This window comes from Parus major, chromosome 4 (assembly GCF_001522545.3).
Source record: "Parus major isolate Abel chromosome 4, Parus_major1.1, whole genome shotgun sequence".
NCBI lineage: Eukaryota > Metazoa > Chordata > Aves > Passeriformes > Paridae > Parus > Parus major.
This window is the reverse complement of record NC_031771.1, coordinates 8357048-8382447: the sequence shown is the minus strand read 5'-3', so window position 1 is coordinate 8382447 and position 25400 is coordinate 8357048. Positions and strand designations below refer to the sequence as shown.

At 37.8% G+C, this 25400-nt stretch overlaps 2 protein-coding genes across 19 annotated transcripts in view; one reads left to right on the top strand and one right to left on the bottom strand.

Annotated features, from left to right (window-relative positions):
* Positions 1-12104, top strand: part of CLGN (calmegin) — a 27624-nt gene extending 15520 nt beyond the window's left edge. For 3 of the 6 annotated variants that reach the window (XM_015624603.3, XM_015624604.3, XM_033513805.1), the window contains 7 exons: positions 841-997; positions 1897-2112; positions 3600-3719; positions 3893-4031; positions 6710-6784; positions 8912-9018; positions 11095-12104. In XM_015624603.3, the coding sequence (XP_015480089.1) occupies positions 841-997; positions 1897-2112; positions 3600-3719; positions 3893-4031; positions 6710-6784; positions 8912-9018; positions 11095-11169 (889 nt within the window). In that variant the 3' untranslated portion in view covers positions 11170-12104. Of the gene's footprint in view, positions 1-840; positions 998-1896; positions 2113-3599; positions 3720-3892; positions 4032-5605; positions 5848-6285; positions 6373-6709; positions 6785-8911; positions 9019-11094 lie in introns of those variants that run through there. The other 3 variants (XM_033513806.1, XM_033513807.1, XM_033513808.1) reach the window with 3 other exon arrangements.
* Positions 6768-25400, bottom strand: SCOC (short coiled-coil protein). Of its 13 annotated transcripts, none has more exons than XM_033513816.1 (4): positions 25261-25400; positions 16883-16957; positions 16715-16792; positions 6768-6947 (listed from the first exon to the last, which is right to left on the bottom strand). In XM_033513816.1, exons 1-4 carry the CDS (start codon positions 25352-25354, stop codon positions 6781-6783), a joined length of 414 nt encoding a protein of 137 aa, XP_033369707.1. In that variant the 5' UTR covers positions 25355-25400; the 3' UTR covers positions 6768-6780. The 13 variants fall into 13 exon arrangements, with proteins under 13 accessions (XP_033369707.1, XP_033369708.1, XP_033369701.1 ...); XM_033513817.1 differs by having other exon boundaries at positions 16883-16954; XM_033513810.1 differs by lacking the exon at positions 25261-25400 and adding an exon at positions 17514-17718.

Here is a 25400-nt window from a genome sequence, read left to right as displayed (position 1 = left end):
TTATTAGTTATGGAAGTCAGTCCAAATCTTATTGTCTTTTGAGGTAGTAGGCTGGAATGTGTAAGGTATGGCCAAATATTTTTTGGTGTGGGGGACTGCTTCTAATAAAAACATGAACTCATGTCACATTTGAGACAGACATGACATGACATTGCATAGTTCATGTGGCAACAACAAATTTTTATTGAGGGCAGTTCCTTTTTATATGGTTTTTGAAAACCTGCATGATTGGTCCTGATTAGCTGAATTTGGTTACCATCCAGCTGTCTGCATCCATGCTTGCCAGGAATTGACTGGTGCTGTTTGAATTTTAATCTCCCAGGTTTACACTGCCTTTCTATTAGGGATGTTTACCTCTTTTCCCTAATGTCCTACACTGGTCAAGTACTAATTAGGGTTATCTTAGACTGCGAGGCCTCCAGGCCAGCTGGTAGCCACCACAAACTTCTCCTTGCTTTTTGTTTTCTGAAGATATATAAGTAAAACTAGAATATGAAGGTCCTCTTCGAAAGAATTTGATACAGTTTAAGCTGATAACTTGAAATCATAAGTCTCAAAGGGATCTCTAAGCATCCTGGGTAGAAGTCTTTCACGCAGTCTGTGGAGGCAGAAATGTAATTGAAGTCAGTCATGCTGTGGTAGTTATGAACATGTGACCTTTAAATAAGGAGGTGTAGCACTCCGTAAAAAAGTGTTTATACTGTTGGGTAAAGTTCTGTGAGGTGGTCAGAGTTCTGAGGTTGTTACAACAACATACATGGACCCTAACTTCAGACTGCCAGTGTTTGACAGGTGGATGATCTTAAAGCAGTTGTTTGTAATTTTTTTTTTCCTCTCTAGGGATGAAGAAATGGATGGGGAGTGGGAAGCCCCTCAGATCCCTAATCCAAAATGTGAGACTGCACCTGGTTGTGGAGAGTGGGTGCATCCCATGAAGAATAACCCAAAGTATAAAGGAAAATGGAGAGCACCTATGATAGATAATCCTAACTATCAGGTAATAGCCAAATGTTGATCATTGCTAAAAGATACAGAGTTCAGCAGAGCAAGTAAGTCAAAAGTAGTATTTACTTAGGCTTTTTTGCAGTATATTTATATTTTAGAATGAGTCTGAATATCCTCACTAAATTGAGATTTTTTTTTTTCTTTTAATTTCCTTTTTTTTCCCTTGAAGTATGCTGGGAAACAATAATGCATCCTGTATTAAAAAAACTTGCCTGTTTAAAGTTGCATTTTGTACAATTTGCACTGGTACCATTTATTTAGTATGGTCTTCAGAAAATTGTATTCTGAATTACATGAGGACTTCAAATGTGAGTCTTTTGAATTAGTTTATTTTTTAATATTAACAAATGAGGCCTTTCAGTAAGCAGATTGCCTTACTAGTTCAATTTTAGAGGAAGCATCAATTTGGGACAATTAAATTCCCTTCTTCCCCTCCAAATATAAGAGGTATAATCAGCTGGATATTAAAGAGAGTTACTTTGTATCAGTTATTATTATTATTAGGCTGGGGATTATTTGAATCTGATATCTCTGAGGGTAAGTCCTAAGCAGGTTTGCAAACAAAATTTGGCTCTAATTTGCACAGGTATCATAAGGCTGAATTTTCCTTCCCTAAAATTTTCTTTAACACTTCTGGTAAAAGTCAGTTATTACTGCAACCTCTACAGTAAAAAAGAAAAAAATTACTTAGGAGGTCTGCCCTAAGCCATAAAATTGAGACCCATCTGCCAAAATCCTACAGGCTATTTCCAGTTCTGTTTTAGATAGTTTAAACTCTGTTTGGTTTTGGGTTTTTTTTTAATAAAAGTTCTTACTATTTTGAAATCTCTTTCACAAGTTTTTCTTTTGGTGAGCTATAGGTAATGTGATTAAATTTGTTTCCATTAACAGGGAACCTGGAGCCCTCGGAAAATACCAAATCCTGACTATTTTGAAGATCTTCACCCATTCAAGATGACCACTGTCAGTGCTATTGGTTTAGAGCTCTGGTCTATGACATCTGATATCTACTTTGATAATTTCATCATATGTTCAGAAAAAGAAGTAGCAGATCGCTGGGCAGCAGATAGCTGGGGCTTGAAGAAATTAGTAGCAAGTGCTAATGAGGTATAAACTTTACTATGTTCTTGATAGTAGAAACTAGTGAGGAAGCTGTGGTATTTGGAAGAATTTTCTGTCAGTGCTGACAGAGTATTAATTTGTCTGCAATTAATAATTTTTCTGAGTAACGGATAGGGTCTCTGTCTTGTAGTTTGTTTTTTTTACCTTTCCCAGATGAATATTTTCTTGAGGTTAAAAGAGTACTGCATTTTACTTAAACATCTAGTGAAAAATTGACTTCCTGTGAAGCCTTCTGCTGCTCAAATTGATATTAGAAATTCAGTACCTGACAGCAAGTGAAAGAATGAAGGCTGAGTTACTTACACTCAAAGACTTCCCCTCCCACCCCTCACCCCCTATTTTCCCTTGTGGCTATATCCATGATACATATTCTTTAGATGCTTCCATCCCATGAGGAATGAATAGTCTAGTGTTTGTTTCGGTTTAATAATTTTAGGTCTTTGGCTGCTTAGGTGTGTGTTATGCAGCTCTGAAAATATTGCATGTGTTCATAGAGCTGCTTCTGTTTTGTTTGTATCCACATTTTGTTTGTGTACTGCACTTTGACAGCCTTCATCTCTCTTCCCTATGCTGTGCGATGGATCTGCCTTGCCATACGGGATCACAGGACCCTCTAGTGGCTGCCTGCACTTCTGTTTCTGTATAACAGTCCTCTATTCTATTTGATTAAATGGCAACAGCAGGCTACAGTTGTGCAGGAGAAATGATGGGTTGGTGGCAAATGTGGCCAATTCCTTACAGCTGTTGTTTGTCACAGAGTGAGCAAGTAGCAACAGCATATCTGTCCATGCAAGCAGGAAAGCTGTCTCTTCACACTACCTTGCCCTTTTCCAAAATGTTTGGGTTAATGTCTGAACCTATATCCGTACCTGTATACACAATAGCAAAAAAATTCCTCTGAGTCCCCTTGTTCCACTGTGCTTCTCAAACTTCCTTAGCTCCTGATGTATCTCTTACAGAGATGCACCAGATGCTTGCCTAAGTGTCTCTACTGCATAAGTCAGAGCAGTGCTAGGAGGACAGTTTACTCCCTGAATAATTAATTGGCTGTCAAAGGAGAGAAGGTGGTAGTACTGGTGGAGCCAACATTGCTCCTCAGGTACTGCTGCCCTCAGGCTTTTGATGCTTTGGAAGCTTTCAGCTGAGCTGGCACAGTGTGCAGCAAAAATAGAGTAGTGGGAAGGGTGTAAAGTGGGAGGTTGCTAAGTCTCCAAATGTTACTTTACAAAGTTGAGTTGTGGCCAGTCTGGTATGTTTGGAGTTGTACATCTGTTCCTTCTTACTGAACATTTATTTGTAATTTGTAGACTTGCTGCTTTACTAGTATTGAAATGCAATATTGTTTTAGTCATTAAAAAGCAAAGGTAAGGAAGGGTTTTGGACAATATAAATGTATACAGTACACTTCATAAACTTATTTAAATGTTAAGAGGGATATAAATGCTTTTTTTTTTTTTTTTTTAAAAATACAGCCTGGTATGTTTAGTCAATTGGTGACTGCTGCAGAAGAACACCCATGGCTCTGGATTCTTTACATCTTGACTTTAGCTCTCCCTGTTGGTCTAAGTGTGTTGTTCTGCTGGCCAGGAAAGGTTAGTGAAATTTATTATATTTTTATTTGGTTTTATTCTTAATACTTAATTTGGAAACTCCTAAGCATCTGTGCAACAATATGCCCTTTTAATATGTTACTGGTATTATTTAGCTTACAGTGCCTGTTTAATTCTTAGAGTTGAAAAATAAATAGATTTTTAATTTGTTGTAGAAATCAGATGAATATATTAACTTCAAAAAACCTGATGTATCTAAGCAAATTACAAAGGGAGAACTAAAGGAAGAGACAGAAGAGTTGGAAGATAATGAACTAGAAGAGGAAAAAGAAAATGAAGATACTGGTGAAGATGGTAAGATGAGTGTGTCAGCTTGCAGTTTGGTTAAAGACATGAATAGAACTAGTTCATATATTGCATTGCCAATAATTGCAGCCTGTTATCTTAGACTATGTGACATGTGCCTTGCTCTGAGCCTTTTTTCCCCTTTGATAACTTTCAGTGAGTGGCATCCCATGGCTAATAACTCTGATAAATATAAGCAGAAGTATGCCCAGCATTTTTTTACTTTCAAGAAATGAACATGCTTCCAACACTATTTTTTATATTCGTAGACAGTGATACATATGTTATCCCCTATATATTTCATATATTAAATACATCTTAATTATTCAGATATAAGTACCTGAAGCAGTTACGGTCACTTTATTCTTTAAAATTAAATTTTAAAATAAAATAAATTGAATAAAATTTAATAAACTAATAAAATAATTAAATACAATAAATGGAATAGCTTTAAATCTCTAACAGAATTCCACTTATACCTCTGTGGGAGGGTTATACTGTTCTTTTGGTCGCTGATTTGAGTTATTCTTGTTAAAGCTTGAAAAAACAGTAGGCTTGACATACTGAAGTCTGCAGCTTCTTTCATGCTGCTTTCTAGCAATCTATTGCACGCCTGCAGAGGTGTGTCCTACTGGCCAAGGGAGAAATTAATGACTCAGTAGGTTGAACTGTACTTCAGCATCCAAAGATAAAATCATCCCATGGGATTGAAGATTACTGGGTACTACTCAGCTATAGCTTTGAGGTGCTGTTAGCATTTCCATGTCTATATAATGAATAAAAACCAAAGCACCTAACTTACAATGCACTATCCTGACTTTGAGAAAGTTTTTAGCTTCAGAGCTCTGCAAGATTCTGCCTCTTATTTCACTCTTCCTTGGTGAAAGCAAAGAAAGTGACAAGGGACTGGCATGCATAATTAGAGACATAGCAGATATTCATGTTTTGTTGGGGTTTTTGTCTTGGTACTGACATCACTTTTTATTACTGACTGAAACTTGGTAGGTTTTGTCTGTCTTTGCACCATGTTCCATGAGTGTTGATGGCTTCTGTCTGTATGACTTAAAAATTTACTCAGTATCAGCAGTTTCATTGCCAGTACTGACAGAATTGAGTACATATTTGTCACATGCTTGCCACACCAAACTTAGTCCATCTGCCTTGCTATTCGAGCGCCTTACCAAGGCACTTAATTATTCTGGTTATGCTATATACATTCTTTACTTTAGCTTAAATTGTAGGTACATAATTTCAGTATTGTATCTTCCTACATTTTCCTTTTGATCTTACTCTACTCGACCTGTTCTTTGCTCCCGAATTGCAGACTGTTTTATTCTACCCAGTCTTGATGCAGATCATAGTTTGTACTTAAATATGCTGCTGCTGCAAAGTTGCCATTCTTCAATTCCAATATTCTTCTGTTAAGTCAGTCAGTTAATTTAATTTCAACACATTGATGCCTTAAATTTTAGCTTTCATATTTTTCAGATTCTGTGCTGCCTAGGTGTGTAGTTTTGAGCTTCATATTAAGCGTTAGTGAGCTCTCTTCATAGAGTGAGTGGAGAAAACAATTCCTTTCACAGCTTGATACCGAGGACAATTGTTACAAGTTTCAGGCACAAAACCATAAACAACGATGGACTGAAGAGAGAAAACAAGAAGGATATGACTTCATAATCTGAAACTGTAATTGGACATTTAACCCTGATATGCAGATGGACCAAAACTTATAAAAATGTGAGACCTTGTGACCAGTTGTCCATTTTGTGACCATTTTGGGTCCATCTTGGGTGTAGCTCTGGCCAGGCTCTTGTACTGTACTTAAAGGTGTATCCTTTAAGGCCTTTTAATAAATACCTACTTTATTCTTAACTCTGTCTAGCATCTGTTCTAGGTCAGCCTTCTCAAGTTGTTTGACTCCCGCTTGTCTTTTTTGAAGCAACTTTATTGGCTTTGTGTACTGTAATAAATTCCAGATGGGATCCTTTTTCTCCCTGGGAAAAATCTTCTCTCTTACTTCTGAAGGTGACTCAAGATCCCCTCCATGGTATTAAGATATTTTTTTTCCCTCACAGAAACTTGCAAGCCTCTAACAAATCCCCATTCTAACATTTAATACAAAAATTCTCCCAGTTGAGCATGTTGTTTTCATCAGAGTGGAGGATAATTTCTCCCAACCCCAACTCAGTATTAATAAATAATACATTAAGATGTATAAATAACAGTATTAATAAATATGTTAAAATGTGTGTTTCTATGTTAGAAATAAGGCCCAGGCAATTGCAGAGGAACATTGTTCAGCTCCTACAGCTTTCTTAAATTGTTAATTGGAACAGCTGTTCATTGTGTTGCAAAGGTAGGTTTTATTTTAGACCTTTACTTTTAGTTACTAAAAGTAAGGAGAAAGAGAAAAAAAAAAAAGTAAAACTAACCTAGCTAGCTTTTGTATGACTATTCCAGCGTTTTCAGATAAATTCTAGGCTTCAGAGAGAAAGATCACACTTTGCTGTTATATGACTTCATGGTTTCTTGCTTTAAGAAGAATTGCTTAGCTTCCTGCCACCTTTTATGCTTGTGGGTTGAAATCTTCCCCTTCCCCTTTTTTCTATTGCTCTTTTGCCTCTTTGTATCTGAAAGCATTAGAGAATTTGTCTTCTGCCTCCTTTTCCTGATTCTTTTTGCTACAGAGAGAAGAGAAACGGAAACAAAAAGAGAGCTTATAAAGGATACAAAGAAGATGGGAAGAGAGGCTCCTGTTTCAGGTAGTAGGCAAAGGAAGCAGTTTGGGCCAGGGCTTGCAAGTGGGTCTCTCCTTTCTGTTTTCTTCCCTCTTCATCCTTGTTGATGGTAGAACTTCAGGCTGGTTTATGCCAGTTTCCATCAGGTGCACATGCAAGTTTCCCCTGAGATTTCTCCCTATGGTATCTGTAGTCATAAATATTTTCTACTAGTATCTTTGTCTCCTTATGATTTTTATGTTTCCTTCATAGTCATTACCTCCTCCTTTGTTTTTTTTGGAGTTGAAGGTAATGGCATTTTGAGCTGTGGAATACTGAGTGACTTTAGATCCACATTGTATGGATCATTTGAAAAAGGAAGTGTGGCACAGCACCAAATTTTAGAAATACTTGGTGATTTCTTTAACATCAGTGACAATGAGTTGCTGACAGAGTACTTCTTGAAGGAAATTGTCCTTGGGATTTACTGTTTTATTTTGTTCTATGTTAATTTTTTGGCTTTATCTATTTGTATGCTTTGTCTCCTTGCTTTCCTTGACCTCTAAAAAGATATTGCAGGAAGTAAAAGAATGTTGCCACAAAATGGAATTTCAGGGGCACAGGCTTTATTTGTCAAGTTCTACAATTATTTATATGAAATAATGCTTCAATTGCTATTTGATAAATTTTAAAATTTAAATAGTATAGTTCTGGGTTCTACAGCTTCTGATGTCTGAAGTATTTTTTCTTTGGGGTTTTTTCCCCCTCTACTGAAATTTGTACTTATGGGAAGAGATGAATTTGCCTCATTTATCATTTCCAATCTCATTATTAGAATATGAGCAAAGGTTTTGTGAATTTCTGTTAAGCTCTTTTATTAAGGCCTTAGTTTTAGGACAGAGATATTTTTCTACATCTTTCTTAAACTATGATCTTTGTTACTTGGTCATATTTCTCCTTTTGATAATAGAAATAGAGCCATAGTAGACATGAACCAGGTATATTGACAGATGGCTAAACTAACTTCTTACTTCATAAGAGTTAGTGAAGCTCTGTTTGGCTCAATTTATAGCTATATCGCAGCCAGAGTTCTTGGTACTACTACAGAAGTCTCAAATATTTTAACAAATTAGGTATTTCTAGATTTTCATCACCAAGAATCAGCAGAGTCTTGTCTGATATGTGATTGCATTCTAAATTTTTATGGATACTTTTGTTTCAGTTTAACTGAGATGCAACAGTAAGAATTTGGTGTGGAAAAAACCAAAACCAAATACCAAAGATACAAATTCTGGTGTAATACAAAAATCTGTATTTTTGGTATTTGTTTTTGTTTTTTTTCCCTTTTTTTTTCACACCTAAGTGGTGCTTATGAGATGTAGGTATGTCCTGACAAGGACAGAATTGAGAACTACTTTACTGCTGTTTTTAAACAAGCCACTGGCAGACTGTTAAGTTGCAAAATGCCAATGAATATCCTTTCTGTCAGATTTAAGATATCTTGGTTTCTCTTGATAGAAATTATTGTAAATGGTACTGGTAGTGCAGTAGTAGTGCAAGCTGGACATACTTTGAGTGAGCTAAGGGGAGTACAGTGCTTTTCTGACTAGTTTCTGCATTGCAAAAATGCACAAGAAGGGGGGAATAAAGATCTGCTTATCTCTCAATCAAAATAGTATATCAGAAGAATTCCCTGCTGAAAAGGGGAGTACCCTTAGGATGTAGGTGACTCCCATGCTGGATGACTGATAACTGCAATACTGTACTTCCCATCTAAATCAGAATTTAGTCAGATTTCGGATGCCTGTGTTGTCCTGTTTTGGACTCTGCTCTCAAAACTGTCCAGTACAATAGCTAGCTAGCTAGCTATTTATTTTAAAGTAAAATAAATCAAGTCCATTAAGTCAGCAACAAGACTGAAGGCAGTATGGGCTATTATGACAAGAGGCCAAGTTGGAGCTATTAAAGTAGGTTATTAAATCTGGCAGTTATCACTTTCTACTAATTCATGAGAATTCTACTCTCTATATCTCAGAGATGTTTTTATGGTATATTCCAAACAAGCTTTTCATTTTAGGACTGAAATTGGCTTATTTTCCTTATTAGTATGTCTGGATATAATGTATTTGTAATACAGTTCTGTTTACAAAGTAAAATTAACTACTTCTGCAGAAGATGAAGGTGGTGAAGATATTTATGATGATGAAGAAGAAAATGAAGTTCCAGATGAAAGTCAAGAAGGTGATGATAGATCAAATAAATCTGATTCAGAAGATGAGGTAAGTTTGCATTTTTCCCTACTTTCTATTGTCAGCTATTGTCTGACATCATACCTCTAAGCCCAGTTACCTTCAAGTGTTTTTCTACCACTGAGCCATAAAACAAATCCCAAGGCTGAAATAGTCTTTGAGTTTGACACCTCAAATGCATAATTACAGGTTATAGTACAGAAGTGTTTGGGCAGCTCCCTACTGTCGCAGCAGGGCTCGCATTAGAGATAGAATTGAGTAAGACATACACCCTTGTTCAACAATGTGGAAAGGGTCCCAGTTTATTGTTCCTTATAATTTGACTCCAGCTCCTCACTGCCTCTCACTACAAAAAGCTCCCACTGTAAGCTTCCTTTGTAGACTCTGTCTGCAGGCTCCTACTGCAGACTCAGACTGACCTCACAGCTGCAATTCTCTCTCTGATTTGGTCAGTCCCTGTTTGGTCTATCCTTTCTCTCCTCTTAGTCCTCCTCTGGATCGTTCCTGATTACCTCAGTTCCTTCTGTTCCTCAGGATATTCCCCTGACTAGCCAATCCACCCTTTCATCACACTCATCCTTATTGTATATACCCGTGACCTATTAAGGGCCTAGGCTGTTTTTGGTAATTAACACAGCTGTAACTCATCAGGGGCAAAGTTGCCTGTAAACCCTTCTCCTACACCCTACACATGAAGTGTTTTTACAGGAGTGTAGTTTGTAACAGATTATTAAATGAATTGCAAGTCTTGAAAATTCGGATACTGCAGCAGATTGGTCAGTTTTCATTGTGCTTCTTAACTGATTGAACATATGCTTCCAACTGAATAGCCTTTTCCCGAGACCTAGAAAAACCTTAAGTTTTACAGTTATATTCGGGGGGGTTTTTATTCCAAAATAAGGTTTTAAGCAAAATAACAATACTGTTTTTGAATACAGCATCTGCAGTTTCATTTTTCTTTTGCAGATGAATCCAGTCAGCCAGATACTCTACAAAATTATTTTCATAAAATATCATTTTAGAATAGAATTTGTGCTTTTCTTGTTTGTCAACTACTCATTATTCTTTCATTTAGAAACTGGCAGTGTCTGAAAAGCTTTAGATCAACCCATTGATCATCTTGTGCTTGTCACTCCCTAAATGAGTCACTTTCCAGGTTAAGGCAGTTGTTTAATGTTATGTTAACCCATTTTCATGTAAAACTCTTCTAGGAAACTGTACCTTGCATGAGGTTTCACTGTTTTAGCACTAAAAGTCTTTGTTAATTACCCCTTATTCTGTATTTTCTCTTGTTCCTGTAAGAAATTTTCTTTTCCTTGTACATTTACCCAGGAATACAGTATCTATTGAACTCTGCTAAGAGTCACATGACTCTGCGTGAAAGTAATGGCAAGCTCCGAATGTGTCTGTGGCACTACACAGTGTCACAGTGAGGCCACAGCTTACTTTTCTGTGAATGTTTTCGGCGTGTAGGTGTTCCTGTTGTGAGCTGTCGGGAACACATCATGTACCCTATGTCCTCACTCAGGCTGGGCCACAATCTATCAGCTATTCCTTCTAAAGAAGTGCCTGCCGTTAGGTGATGCAGGAAAGTGAGGAAGCAATGCATGGCCTGAGAATGGATTTCACATTGGAAAGGCTTTTCCTGTGCCTCCATAAGTCCTCATTGCTTTTAAACTGGGAACACTACATCTGATTTAAGGACAGGTTGCTCGATTTGTAGCTCTCCAAAGCGAACAGTTAAAATGTTTTAAATGTGTCTTACTTCAGAAGTGGAAATAAAATAGTGAAAGGTGCACTTTAAGGAAGTTACTAAATTAATTTAAAAGTCAATACTTTTAAACCAGCAAAGACATGGGCAAAAACAAATTTCTTAGATCAGTTTAGACATACTATTCTTTTCCTTCTGAATACAGAAAGGAAAGGTCTTCTACCCACTTTATTGATCATTGGATTAGTAGTGTGGAAAAAAATGTCCTATCACTTAAGTGCTGCATTTAGTGATAAAATGTCTGGGGAATTCAGGAAGAGGAATAACATAGCATGGCAGTTTCAATAATTAAAATAGGTTTAAAATGTTAATGCTGAATTTATTTTTTTTTCCAGAGGAAAGAAGCAGATGAAGGAATGGGAGATCATCCACTGAAATCAGTGCGCAAAAGAAGAGTACGAAAGGACTGAGTTATTTCTAGCTGGTGTTTACAGGTCTAGAGACAGTGACAGTAATTTTTGGTGTGCCACTTCAGTGGGCCTGGAAAATTCCTGAGCTTTGATGGGAAAAGAGCGGGGGTGGGGTGCTATTTAACCTCTTTATTTTAATTCTCAGACTGCTTTAGCCACCCCAAACTTCCTCAATTCCATTTTTTTAATGATAAATGCTATCTGTAAAGAGTTAACTGGTATTTCAAATTCAAAATAAAAGGGAAATTACAAGTTGACCAGCTAAATTTTAGGTGAAGATTCGATGTTTCTTAGAAATTAGTATTAGTTGGAAATAAACTTACTCTGAATATTTTTTTAAATGAATGCATCATAATACTTTTGTAGCTCTAGCACAAAACAAGCTGTTTACAGTTTTCAGCTAAAAAGAGGATGGTAGTTTAGATGTAGCATCTATAGCAGTTCACATTGCTGAGAAAAGGTATTTTTTCTGTGCAGAGCTAAATGCAATAATTGTTTTTGTATGATAATTTTGTGCTAGCAACAATTTTTATTGTAATTTATTTATTTTAGTTGATCTTGTTACATGGGTGGTCACCTGTTCACTTAAGGCATTGATCACTGTAATTTATTTTCAAGACATATTTTAAAATAGAATACAAGTGGTAATTGATGTGACTTGTTTGACATACTCTTGAATGCAGGTATCAAATCTGCAGAAGTCATATACAGATGATTTTTTCAAACTTTTATAGTTCTCATGTTCCAAACCAGAATGGTACAACCTGTTTATAGAATACTTGCTAAGTGTATATTGTCACCTTAAAATATTTATTAATTCTTGCTTAATATGGAATTTACTGATATACGTAAGAATTTTTGATGGATTAAGTTTTCTACTATGTGAGTAACTTGGGCATTCTCATAGTTTAAATAAACTGCTTATTGTAAAGAAACTTGGTTTCATTTAAGTTCAGCTGTATATTAAACAATAAAATTTCAGTCACCAGAAAGCTCTTGCTACTTGGCAGCTGCCTGTAGTAGAATGCGTAAATGCTAGCAGAAATAGTCATACATTAGAAACAAGCAGAAATACATTAATTCATAAGGAATCTAACAGATTTTCTTGTGCCTGTCATAAAATTTACCCACTTTCAAAAGAAGTATTTTCACAGCAGATTCCATGGAAGTCTCTAAGAAATGAATGCTTAACCCTAATGAAGAAGCCAGTGTCCTCAAATGCTTGTTTTAAAGTGTTCAAAAGTTAATTATATATGACTTTTACTTGGTGTGAATCACATGGAAATGTCTGTAAGTTTTTGTTTAACTTGGGGCTTTTTTTGTCTTTTTTTTTTTTTTTAAGTTAACTGCAAGTTGCTAGCTCTTTATTTAGGGTGTCTGTGCAAAAGGTAAAAAGTGAAAACTCCAGATTACTCCTCAGCAATAGATAAAAGCTGTTACCAGTGTAGTATTCTGCTGGCAATAGTTAGGGTGAGCTGTCAGGGAGCACTTCAGCTCACCTTTTAAATTAATTATGTCTTAGTCTGATAGAAGTCCTTTGGAATTGTTAGAGCATTTGGATGTCCTGGGAGTCTGTTTGTTTGTTTAGGGGTTTTGGAGGGTTTTTTTTCCTCTGATATGTGATAGTTACTCTAGTTATTAGCATTTCTTTGGTGTGATTTAGTTACTCCAGAGATTAGTCACCCCATGGGGGATGGTCATATTCCCCTAGGTTTTTGAACTTAAAAAAAACAAACTTAAAAGTTCCCATAAAGTATTGATTGATGCCCCATCAGCTTTGATCACCTAGAACCTATAGATAGCATACATCCTTCTGCACATTAGCTTATTTGGATCTAGATTTATGCTGATAATTAGAGGAGAAATACCAGAGATGTTGAGGATTTGAGGCTCTAGAAGTAGAAAGCCAGGCAACGTCTGTTCATTGATACAGTGCAACACTGAGATTTCAACCACACTTCCTGAGCACTCTCAATTTTTATTTGAACAGGTATTTCAGGAAACAAACTTCATCTTGCTATCATGGTTGCTTGAAAGAGCTTTAAAATTAACAAAATAATGATTTTCAGTTCCAGCATGTCTTGTCCAAACTTTCAGTCATCTCTGGAACTCCATAAGTAACAAGTTCTCCACAGCCTGCTAAGATCTCCACCCCTCTGCCAATGCTGTAGCTTGATGAAAAAGCTGTCAGTCTGAGGATGCCAAATCCCAGACTGAACACTTTTTATATGCAGGGAAGGTGAAGTAGTACTGATGCCCTTTTATTTAGTTACAGCTGAAGCTACTCTTCAGTTGGCATCTGCATTCATGAAGGCACGATGAAGTAATAATTCTGGTTTCTGTCTAATGTAAAGCTCACTAAAAGTTAGGAAAAAGTAACATTTCTAACTTGGCTTAATAGTCTCCCACATGGAGAAGTACAAGCTTTAGCTTTTTGGCAACAGTGGATGCAGTCTACCATTCCTTTTCCTTTTTACTTTAGAAAGAATAGAAGAGTAGTCAGAAATGTATGACTGATTGCTTAAACAGAGAGAAACTGAAGCTTTGCTAAAACTAGATTCATTAACCCAAGTTTAATCTCAATTACATCTAGTTTTTCAGACCGTTCAGCTATATCAAAACCATTAAGATGATTACTAACCCTACTGCCTTTTTACCTTTTGACTACAGATAGTTAGGAGAAGTTTTAGGGTTTACAAATGTTAAACCAAACTAATTGAGACAAATGAAAGGTTTTTATTTGGTGTAAAGTCAGAAATACAGCATCTTTAAAATGTTCGTAAGTTAAATGAAGGCCACAGTAGTGGGATGTAAAATGGCATGGAGATTAAATAACTGCTATATACACACTGATGGATAAAATACCACTATCCAATCTACAATACAAAACCATAATTTTAAAATTACTTTATCTTGGGAATTGCTGAAGTCTTAACAAGCGCATGCTGTGTTACCAGTTGAGCTACAGTGCAGATGGAGACGGTAGGAATGTGGCTTTAAAGCTACGATGGCTATAATGCAATGCAACCTTTAGAAGTCAAATGCTTTCTATGATTGTTCTTTTAATGCTCAAACTCTAGCCATGTGATCTACTCTACCTGCTAGCAACTCTTGGATTAATTTAGAGTTCCAGTAATGTGAAAAAGTAGTCCACAGAAGATTAAAATTAATTTTAAGAAGATTAAAATTAATTTGAGATGTTGACAAGGACCCCATGACACAAATGGTATTATCCATTTTTCATCATTTGGTTTCTTGACCCAGACTTGTAAACAGCCTTCAAGACTGTACTATTAGTGCTTTGTTTGCAGTCTTTTGACTTTGTTTAGAGTCTTTTGACTCAAGCATTGTACAACCATTTTAAATGGGGAGAAATGGGAAACCTGACCTTTGGGAGAGGGGAAGCTCACAATGTCATCTTACACTTGAGACAGAAGTACCTGGCTGCTAAGAAAGTTGGGATTTGAGAAGGATTTATTCTTCTATTACACTGCCTCATTCACACCATGCTTGAGAGAGATCCTTGAACTAGTGGTTTCCTTTTAAAAGGTCAAGTAAAATAGCTTCATTACTGAAGTGAGAACTCAGTCCTAGCTAACATACATAAATAAGTCTGCAAAGCTGCTGTAGGACAAGTTGGAAAAGATGTAACTAAGTACTGCTAAAATTTACTTACTTGTTTGTATTTCAGCTTCTGCTCTCCCTTAATACTGATTATGCTGTACATGCTGCCTCTGTGGGAAGTGCTCAGACCCATAATCTGGGCTAAGCTCCCCTACAAAACCTAACATCCAAGCCAAGAAAAAACAGCACCTTGCCACCAGGCATTGCCCAGAGCAGTGCCATTTTGAGAGGTAAAATCCACCATTGTTCCACTGCATCCTTCTGCCTTAGCTGTTTTTATGCAGTGCCTCAAGATCTACACAAGCTTAGGCTATGAGGCAGGAAAACAGCTGCTCTGAGGTCTGAAGCAAAGACAAGTTTGGCACTTAAGAAGGAAAGTAAAAGGGGGGAAGGAAAGACTTGTTCTCAGTTCCTTGATGCAGATTGTTCATGAGTATGAGAAGCATTGCTGACCTCTTTCTGAAAAGTTTATCACCAAGGTTTTTACTTAACTTTTCATCACACAACAGAAGAACTTCAGGAAGATCATACATTGTGATGATGTGCCTGATTATTCTTCAGGGAAATGGAAAAGCAGCAATGGTTTCACGTGTACACATTACATCTGATACTGCATCAGTTTAGTATTCCCTGATTAAATTGCTCACCCTTGTTCCTCCTCTTACCCTCCCCCTTCCCAAAAAAAGTACAAGGTGTTTTTCTGTATGCAAGCCCCGCAAACAATGTCATAGTGTTCCTACTTCACAGAAACGCTTAACTGGTTTATAGGTTTTTGTTTTGTTTTGTAGAGCTATGAACAGTAAACACATCTCAGGTGAAAAAAGTGATGCAGTTAAACTGAATATTTTTATCAAATGGGGTTTCAACACAGTATTATAAATATTACCAGCTAGTCAAGAAATCTACCCTAAGACCTCAGAGTGCCAACAGAACTTTGTTTAACCTGACAAACTAACCTGCTTTTTAACAAGATATGGTCATTTTTAAAACAAATACTACAATTTTATAATTATCTACACTACATTTGCACATGGCTTATTACACAAACTTGTCTCCTGTTCATGATAATGCTCTTAATTGTTTATTACCAAAGTTTATAATCTTTGAGAATCCAGTAAGCCACAAACTAAAGAATTTTAGCTTATGTAGCCTATGCCAGTTAACAACAAAAAAACCCCAGCAGCAATACAATTACATAATCTGTGAGTCAACCCTTACTTCCTTTTGCTTTTTGTGTCAGTTGTTTGGAAAACACTAGATGCTGACATCAGATTTTCTATATACTGTCCAAGAACTTGGTTTTCTGATTTCAGTTTCAAGTTTTCTTCCTTAACAGCATCTACTCGTGCTGAGAGATCTGCGAAGGTGATATTATAAGAAAAATATTAGACACTATTGCATACAATAATGAATATGTTCTACGGGCCTACATCAGACTGGTCACACCTTTAATTCAGAAAACATTACGACTGGGTATTATACAACATTCTCCTACTTGTGCTATACCTAAAGGCCACTTTTCCTATATATTTTGTAGTACAGTATTTTAACCAACTTTTTAAACTTACTGCTAGACTGTAAGTTTATTACTTTCTTGAATTTTTGAATTAGGTTACTGCAAACTAAATTACTCAGAAACAAGTTCAGTGATGAGCAGCCTTAGATGTGTGTCCTCTAACAAATATGGACATATTAACTCTATTGCCTGTTCTACTTGCTGTGTATTACCAAGGCTGAGCAAACATAATGTTGCATAAAGAGGAAGAAAAAAAACCCTATTTCCAAGACCTTGGTTTTGATTCTTCAGCTGCTTTAAGTGACATACTTCCGGACACTGTGACTAAGGGCAAGAGCAGTCAGGTTATTTTCTTTTGCTTATTACTGTATATTTGTAAAAAATCTGATGTGTCAAGCTGCTAACCTTCAAGTGTATGCTGCAGTTCCAAAACTTGATTAATAAGCCGTGTTTTCTCTTCTAATTCCACCTGATTCTCAACAGCTGCAATAAATCATGAGAGTTTTAGTGCAACCTCTGTTAACAGTTTGAAATTATACTAATTAGAATAACAAGAACATTAAGAATTTATACCATCCATATCGGCGTTCATCATTGTAGTAGGGGCTCCTTCCACTTTTGCAGAGAGTTTTCTTGAGCGATACTCTGCTTAAAAAAAAAAACAAAAAAACACGGAGGCAGAAATTATTGGGACTTCTGTTATATTGAAGGATCAGTGCTTAAGCCTAAGGCAGAACAACCTTCTTCACCCTTCTTTTTCTCCTAGGCCTCATGCCGTAGGTACCTGTGGTTCCTTGAGTAACTGTGCCTCTGTTTACAAAAATAACTGATCTAGATTACTGATATCGCTGTTTCAATGAGGTAATCGCCACCTTCTCAGCTCCGATCATTCTGGAATAGCTTATTCTAGAACTGGCTATTCCTGAATTCCGAAACAGAATGCCCTGTATTGTCCCCCCGCCACTCCTGGCCAGTGCACAGGCCTACGAGACGGGAGTGTTTGCCTTGGGCCCCTCGCATCTTCCCACCCCGCCCGTTCCCATCCCCGTCTCAAACTGCCGAACGGGGCAGGTGCGCTAACAGCAGCGCCCGCGGGCCTGAGAAAGACGGCCGGGCTGGTGGCAGCACTGCAAAGGGGCGTCCCCGCAGCACCCGGGTGGCCGCCTCGCGGCCCTGCCCGCCCACCCCTGCATGCACTCCTAACCTGGGTCGACCCCGCGGCACCTGCCCCGCACCTGCCCCGCTGCCACCGCCTCCCGCGGGCTCTGCCCCGGCCCGGCCCGGCCCGCTCTACGCTGCCAGTGCGCCTGCGCCGCGCGCGGGGCGGGGCGGGAGCGCCAACCCTTCTTCACCGCCACCAGAGGGCTCTGCGGGAGTGGCTGGGAACGCGTCATGTCTGTGCCCACTCACGGGCTCTTGCAGTCCTACCCGATCCCCTCCCCTCACATGCTGCTGAATGGCAAGTAGGGTAATGTTTCTGGTTCATTTGTTATGTGCTCATACGCTGCCCGCGTTCCAGGCAGCGGTCCTCAATGGTTGGTCGCTCTGCGTAGTGTTCAGAAGAGATTAAGAAAAAGCATTTTTTCCCTGGTGTGGAACCCCTTCAGATTTATGTAGGTTGGCAAAGCCTGAGGAAGGTCCCAGAAAACAGTATGTATGTGGCTGCTGTTAACTCCCAGGTGCTTGTATGTGGAGCTCTGGGAGAGGGGAGCCTCCCAGCCGCAGTCCAGCAAGTTTTCCCTGCCCCAGTTCAATGCCCTACGGATCTGGCCCAGCTGCTTCCAGTCTGGCACGTCAGTAGCCTTTTTCACAGCAGTGTCCAGAGTAAGAGGCTTGTGATTTAGCTCCGTGCCTCTTGGTCTCACAGCGTTGAGATCACGTCACACAAGAACTTAAGTAACTTAACGGAGTTGCTCTCATCTAATGGCTCAATAGCTCCCAAACAACACTCCTCTGTCATTGTTCTTTCCCTGGCTCTCTGGAAGGAATACATTGCAGAAGGCGCTGCACAGGGTCCTCACTTTGACCTCATAGCACAGTCTGTGAGCCACAGCAAAGAAGTGGAAAACATTCATGACCTGAGCTAATTTTGGTGGCTTCACTGAAGTGACTGTACTGCATAACTTGTAATACTGTGTAGTTTGAACCGTACGTTGCAGTAAAACATGTTCGTATTATATCTGTAAATTGCAGTAATATATCTAGTTGTAAATAAATAATTCAATGCTCTGCAGGCATTCAGGAAGATAAAGGCACTTAGGAAGTGAGCCCTCTAGTGTATTTTTAAATGCACCTCAGAAAGAGTATATTTCTAACATCATCTTCTGGTTGCCTCCATAGTATTATTATTGTGTCAATTACTTTTTTTAACCTTACACTCAGATAAGTTCATATTAGACTGAATGCTACTCAAGGTCTGAAAATGTACTACAGTTAGGGTCTGGCTATCCATCTGTACTGGAAAATGAATCTGTTCTCAGTTCTGTTAGCTAGTTTACTTAGAAGCATATCACTGTCTCTACAAAGGGTATTTTCAACACAGAAATCTTTATTTCTTGCAAGCAGTCCTCTTGGGTGGTGGCTGGCTTTAGGAGCTTGTTGGAAAGTTTCCTTAATTGCTGTTTTTAAAATGCCAGGTGCTTGTACTGTTTTGCTCTTGCTCCACTGAAAAACCTGACAATCAACAGGTACTCCTAATTCTTTCTAATGAAACAATCTTCAGCACTTGGATTAACAGGGGGAATATTACGGCCACATTCTTCAGGTGTATACAGATGGATGGAGACCTTGCTTACCTGGTGAAGAACATGCTGTGTGTTTATATTGTAAGAGGGGAAAAATATTGTGGGCTGATCTTGAGGAAATACACCTTTCTGCTGCAGAAATGCCACTTTTCTTGCTGGATTACAGTTGGCAATTATTTTCAAAATTGTCCCAAGACTAGGAAACAGGGAAAATCCTTGATATTAAATTATGGGACAGAACAGAAACCAGGCGTACGGGCTCCTGTGCTGTTGTGAACAAAACAGTAGTAATTTCAAGAGCTGCTAGTTTACCTCCTGTTTCCTTTTTGGTATCCATATTGTTTGGGTTCATTCTGCTTTGCCTGGTTGTGGATTCTAACTATAATACTTTCTTCTGATTCTGAACTCTGAGCTTGAACACCAGGATGAACTCCTTTTCAGAAGTCAACCTCTATGAGAGTTTTTTTTGTTTTTCCTGTAGAGGAAGCTGTTGTTCTGAGCTTCCACTGTTGGCATTACAGAGGGGTTATCAGCAAAGAGTAGATGACATTTCTAGTCTGCAGAGTGCTGTGTGTTATGAAGTTAGCATTGATCAGTCCAGGGACCAAAAGGTTTGGATTGATATTGCTGGGTGTAAATTCCACAGAGAGAATGCCTAGATCATTCTGTGTTCCCTTCAAAAGGCTTGCATTCCTAACCCTTCCTCTATTTTCCAGGGCAAAGAAGGCAAGTCCAGAACTCTAAATATCCAGTGCACCACTACTTTTAAACAAACACCAAAAAACATGCACCCACTCAAAAACTCCAAAACACAAGTGCAAAAATGCTCAAACCAAATATATTATGGAATAAACATCCACAGCCCAAAGTATTCTTATATGAGAAATCAACCAAGAAACCAGAAGCTAATGTATCACATGATTTACCCACTGGCTTTTTAATTCCTTACCTTGATACGGGAGCCCTATAACTAAGTTTATGTAACAATAGTTTGCTATATAATCAAGTGCATTCAGAGCAGATGGTCCTTTGCTATGCAACAACTGGATTTCGCTTCTCATTTAAGATTAGTAAAGCAGGAGTTAGTGCTCTAAAAACCAGTAAGAACTGGATCTTTAGTTTTGACTGTGGCTAGAGCCCCAAGGGACGGCTGGATACCAACAGAGCCAGGCAAGAACAAAGTTCATCCAGGGGGCACTGCAAGGAAGACTTTACTTCATCTAAAGACCTCGGCCCAAGACCACCAGGATGCATGCAAGCATAGACTGGCAAAAAGCTAATTAACATAGGAAGCGAGAGTAGGCAGGGATAAGTTATGAATATAGGCAAAGATGAAACTTTCATAAATATGTATGAACTTAAGTGTATATAAACAGTGTCCACTTTGTTTGAGACACACACGTTTGTGGTGGAGTGATCCCCCTTGTGTGTCCTAGCGCTAGAATAAACATACCATGGCATCTTTGTCCCCTGTGTCAACCTCACCTGTCTTGCATTGTGTAATATATTATCAATTAAAATTTTTGTGCACTTTAAATGTAAAGATTTAGGAACTTAAGATATATCCCCAATAATCAGATTCCTTTCATAACACAGAATGTGTCCCAGGGTAGTCACCTATGCATATTATGACACAAAGTTGGATGGGCGTGTTGATCTGATGGGTCCTGCACTTGGGTCACAAAAAGGCAGTGCCAGACTATTCCAGGCAGTGCTACAAACTATTTTCTAAGGCATTTGGTTAAATCAGAGGAGGCATTCACTATATTGTCCTTATATTAAATTTATAGGAACAAGTTTCAGTTTACAAATGCAGCTATCTATACTTACTTGTATCCTAAGTTCTGTTTAGATTTTCTAAAAGTAGCTGATGTCACTGGCAGAATAAATCAATTTATTAATTTTCAGTGAAAGAGCAATTTTTGCTTAAAATAAAACAACCTCCCTAGGATACAAAGTACCATTAATAGTTTACCTGAATTCATATATAGGTACAGTTACAAACTGACAGGAGAGGATTTTATTGCTCTGCACTCAGACTTGCCATCATTGCTGCTAATGACAAATATTTTCACACTTTTTTTCTAAAACTGCTTTACATCCTGCTTTTCCCATGGCACACAGTGCAAACCAGCAAGACTCTGACTTCCCTTTTGGTGATGTTCCAGGCAGCAGAGGCACCTGCGTAAGCTGACTGATGACAGAGACTTCACTGTTCACCAGTACAATAGAAATGTATCCTTTTTTTCACTAACAGAGGAGGGCATTGTACATATTGCTGAGATGACTTTGAAATTTGAACTGTACTGTTTGACCCTTTGAATAATTATTGCTACAAAAAAAAAAAAAACCAACATAGAAAGGAACACAAGTGGCTTAAGGCTTTTTCCTTGCAATGCTAACTTGCAAGACCCTTTACATCAAATTTTCATCCTTTTGTTTCTCTGCAGAAGTAACAGACTCTAATGAGGTTGCTTTTTTTTATGTAGTGTTGCTTTACACTGAATTCTCTGCAATTCTTACTCTTTCAGAGTAACCTCTAAAAGCTTTTGCAGCATAGTACATATTCTTGTGCAAATGTATAATTGGGGTCTTCTGTCAAATGCAAAATTTGAGTACTTCTTAAATTGTGCTTTTTCCAACTAAATCAATTTATACAAAATGAGCAAATACTTAGGTTTACGTTGTTCTAACTCATCTGTATCCTTACTAATTGTGCATGTCTTGGTTTTCCTTAGGTCCTGAGTGAAAATGAGACCTCATCAGATGGTGTAACTGGTGAGCATACAGTTGGAATGAAAAAATGCAGTCTCTTTAGAAAGTCTACAAAAAGCAAGCCCTCAGAAAGTGATAATTTCTTTTTACCCATAAAGAGCCCTGCCTTCATATAGCTACATATAGCTATATAGGCAACATATAGCTGCATCCTGTCCTTTGTAAAATTGAGCATGAGTGCAAAAGTTCTCATTTCTACTGACTCCACAAAAATGCATTTTTAAGTACATTGAAGAACTGTACTCTTTGCAGCTTTAGGCTGTGAATACAAACATATATTACATAACATTATCCTCATAACTGTTTGATCCCCCTTGTAATAATCCGCTATAGGTTTACCACCAGGTTTTGTGGGAGGATAATTAACAAGGTTCCATAAAGCTTTACTGGTAACTTAATTAGAAGAAAAACTGCTTTGTCTTTAAGTTAAGGGTTTGTATCTGCTTTTAAAAGAATGTGTGACTACATGAGAAATGTAGTCACTTATGTTGGCTTTCTGTAAAGCATATTTGAAAAAAGAGTAAGGTAATTTCTAGGTACTCTTCAATGAGGTACAAGGGCCTTGATCTGCTTATTCAACATTGATTGGAAGTACAGTAAAGAAATCTTTGCAGATGCTGGACTACATTTCACTGTTTTGTTTTACTTTTACTCTGATTTCCTCTGTGCTTTTGTTTGGGTAGGTAATTTCTTGAGGGAGCTGTATCTAGTGCTGCAAGTTTCTAAATTAAAAGATATTTCTTTCATTAAAGGTGAAAATATTTTCATCTACATTTTCCTTGATTTCATGTGCTGTTAATAATGCTATTAAAATACTTTCCAGAAAGTTTCTATCTTGCTACCATTTTTTGTTTGTCTTAATTTACATGGAAGTGTTTTATTTTTAATACGTGCATACTTAACAAATAGAAAGACACTGCTGTTTTGAAAGAGCAATAGCTATTAAATATTCATGGCTTGCGCTTGGTTAAGGAGGATCAGTAACCCCTGTTGCTTTGACACAAAGGATTTTCACTGTAAAATGGGAACTTTAATATGAAGGCTGTATTCTGACTATCATTCAGATTTTATATATATTACAAGTTGTTCTACTTCCCTGTTTAGTATCTTTGCAGTATGTTTTAAGAAATGGGGGTAAAACCTTATGCAGTAACAAATGTGTTCAAGTTCACTATAACCAGTGCACCTTTGTGAACCTTTTTAACATTTAATTAAGGAATGCTTGCATACAAAACATTGCCATTCTCAGACAAAGCCCACTTAGGATCTACATATTGCAAGCCTCGTTTCCTTACTCCTTGCTTGAACTTGCACTTGTCCATCCTAAGGAATCTTTTTCACTCTCTCACTATGTAGACTTTTAGCTTCCCTGCTCTTCTGGAATTGATGTTATTCTCCAGTCTTATTGTTAGAGCCATAAGGCTCACTGTCTTTATTAGCTTCAATAGCTACAGAGACTTAACTTCATCTGGGAGAGTTAAAGAAGACTGTTTCCTACAAAGTATATCATAGTTTATTCCTGTTGTAGGTTAGGATTTTTCTTACACTTTCTAGCCTCCTGGTGTTACCAGAAGAAATGGACCAGAGTTATCATATTCACCATGAATCTTACTGTATTTACCTCTGTACCTTCAAGTTATAAGCTTGCCTGAAAATGCCACTTATTTTCAATTATTCTGATTTTACTTCTACTTTCTCACTGGTGGTCCTCACCTCTTTACTACTAGGGGAAATGCTGTAATACTGGTTGCAGATCTTTAATAAAAAAGCCTCTGTATTATGAACATGAGCTTTCTCTGACCCTGGGTGTTCAGCTTCAGTCAAGAGTTCAGCAGATTTTAAGTGCTCAGTTTCTGATGTGCAGTGTAGTCCTATTTTCTGTGATCTCTGAGGAGATCTTTTTTATAGCAGTGACATCTGTCAGGGCTTATCTTTGAGTATCAAGCCTCAAATGCCAGGATTGACTTGGAAACATGCTGGCAGTTGGTGCTTGGATAAGAGAGTTTTTAACCTTGCTTGATTTTCTCATGGGTATTAACATTTTCTAAGCTGAAGGGTGCTGAGGTTAGAGCAGGAGAGGAAGCAAATGGGTGTTTGCCTTTTGAAGAAAGAGACTTGACATCTCCTGAAAGACTAAGAAAGCCATATGGCATGAAACATATCCCCTCTGTAAGACAGGACAGATTGAAACACATCCAGTATAATGGAGTCATCCCTAACTCAGCTTCTTCTGAACGCTTTGCAAAGAGAAGACAATTGTTCCACTGAATGCTGCCCCCACCCCCCCCAAGTCTGTTCTTGATATGTTACCAGCTGTGCAGCAGGTCACAAAACAGTGTCCTATAGGATACCCTTTCTCTATTCTTCTACACCCTGCTACACAAAAAGAGTGAGATTCATTGTCAGGAGAACCTTTCCTTATTGAACAGTTTGGACCGAGCTCTGACAAATTGTCTTTTTGCAAATAATTTGGGCCAACCACATTTTGGTGTCAGTAGCCCTGTATGATGTACAAACAAAGTGCATTCAAACATCCAGCTTAGCCCCATCACACTAATATGGAATTGCTAATAGGAAATTGTGTTCTAAAAATAAGATTAACTTAGTGGATTTGGGTTTTTTAATATTGGAGGTAAATACAGCATTCTCAATAGTATTTTTTGTGAGAAAAAAAAAAAAAAAAAAAGGAGGGGAAGGAAATGTGGCTTGTATTGTTCAAAAAGAAGCCCTCCAGATTCCTAGCAGTGTGAATTAGCAGTCATGTTCTTTGGCAACCATGCTGACATAATCAAGTTGATACTCTGGCCACACCTTTCTAAATAATTTATTATCAATTCATATTAACTGACTTCATTTTTCCACTATGTAGAACTCTCCTACTTCGCCTTCCAAGTAATTTTTATTCCATAAGTGGGAAGGAGGAGGGTGGAGAGGTAGGCAGTCTTTGCTTTTGTAGTTTCTTTTAGAACAATTAAATGCTTAATAGTGGGGATTTAAAATATCACCTTATTTCCTTTACCAATTAACTTGCAATTACCAATTAACTCACTTCTTGTGAGTTCTCATTAGAGTATGCCAGAAGTTTTTCTGTATACAGCATTATCTGTATTTTATTTGATAGTAGTAACTACTAAGTTAGTATTTCTGTAAGAGTATCTCTCTAACCAGTGAAAGGCTCTATGTGCTCAGATGATATGTGTATATTACCATATGCTAATATATGAAAACTGTGGTAGCCTCCATACCCCCAAACCCTCAATTCTTAGCTCATCACAAGGCTTATTCAAACCATGCAACTAAAAAAAGTTTTTTGAGGGTATTTGCTAAAAATACCTTGTACCAGGTAATCAGGACAAACTTGCCTGCTCTCACAGTGCTGTTATTCAGCCTATGGAATTTGCACTGTAGTAGTAGAGTACTGCAGTCTCTTACCTGAATCATCTGCCAAAGAAATGTTGGTGAATGTGCCATCCTCCTCATCCAAAGGTAACTCCATTTTTCTGCCTTTTCCCAAGGTTTTTGACATGTGTGTTAAGCATGGCAGTTGTCCGCCATTTTTAAGTGCACACGTG

Coding starts and splice junctions, on each gene's coding strand:
- SCOC (XM_033513810.1), bottom strand. CDS start 17,703: ATGACGCGTTCCCAGCCACTCCCGCAGAGCCCTCTGGTGGCGGTGAAG. Junction 16,793..16,882: donor GATGAACGCCGATATGGATG/GTATAAATTCTT, acceptor GATTTATTGCAG/CTGTTGAGAATCAGGTGGAA. Junction 6,948..16,714: donor ACTGCAGCATACACTTGAAG/GTTAGCAGCTTG, acceptor TTATGACTACAG/ATACCATAGGGAGAAATCTC.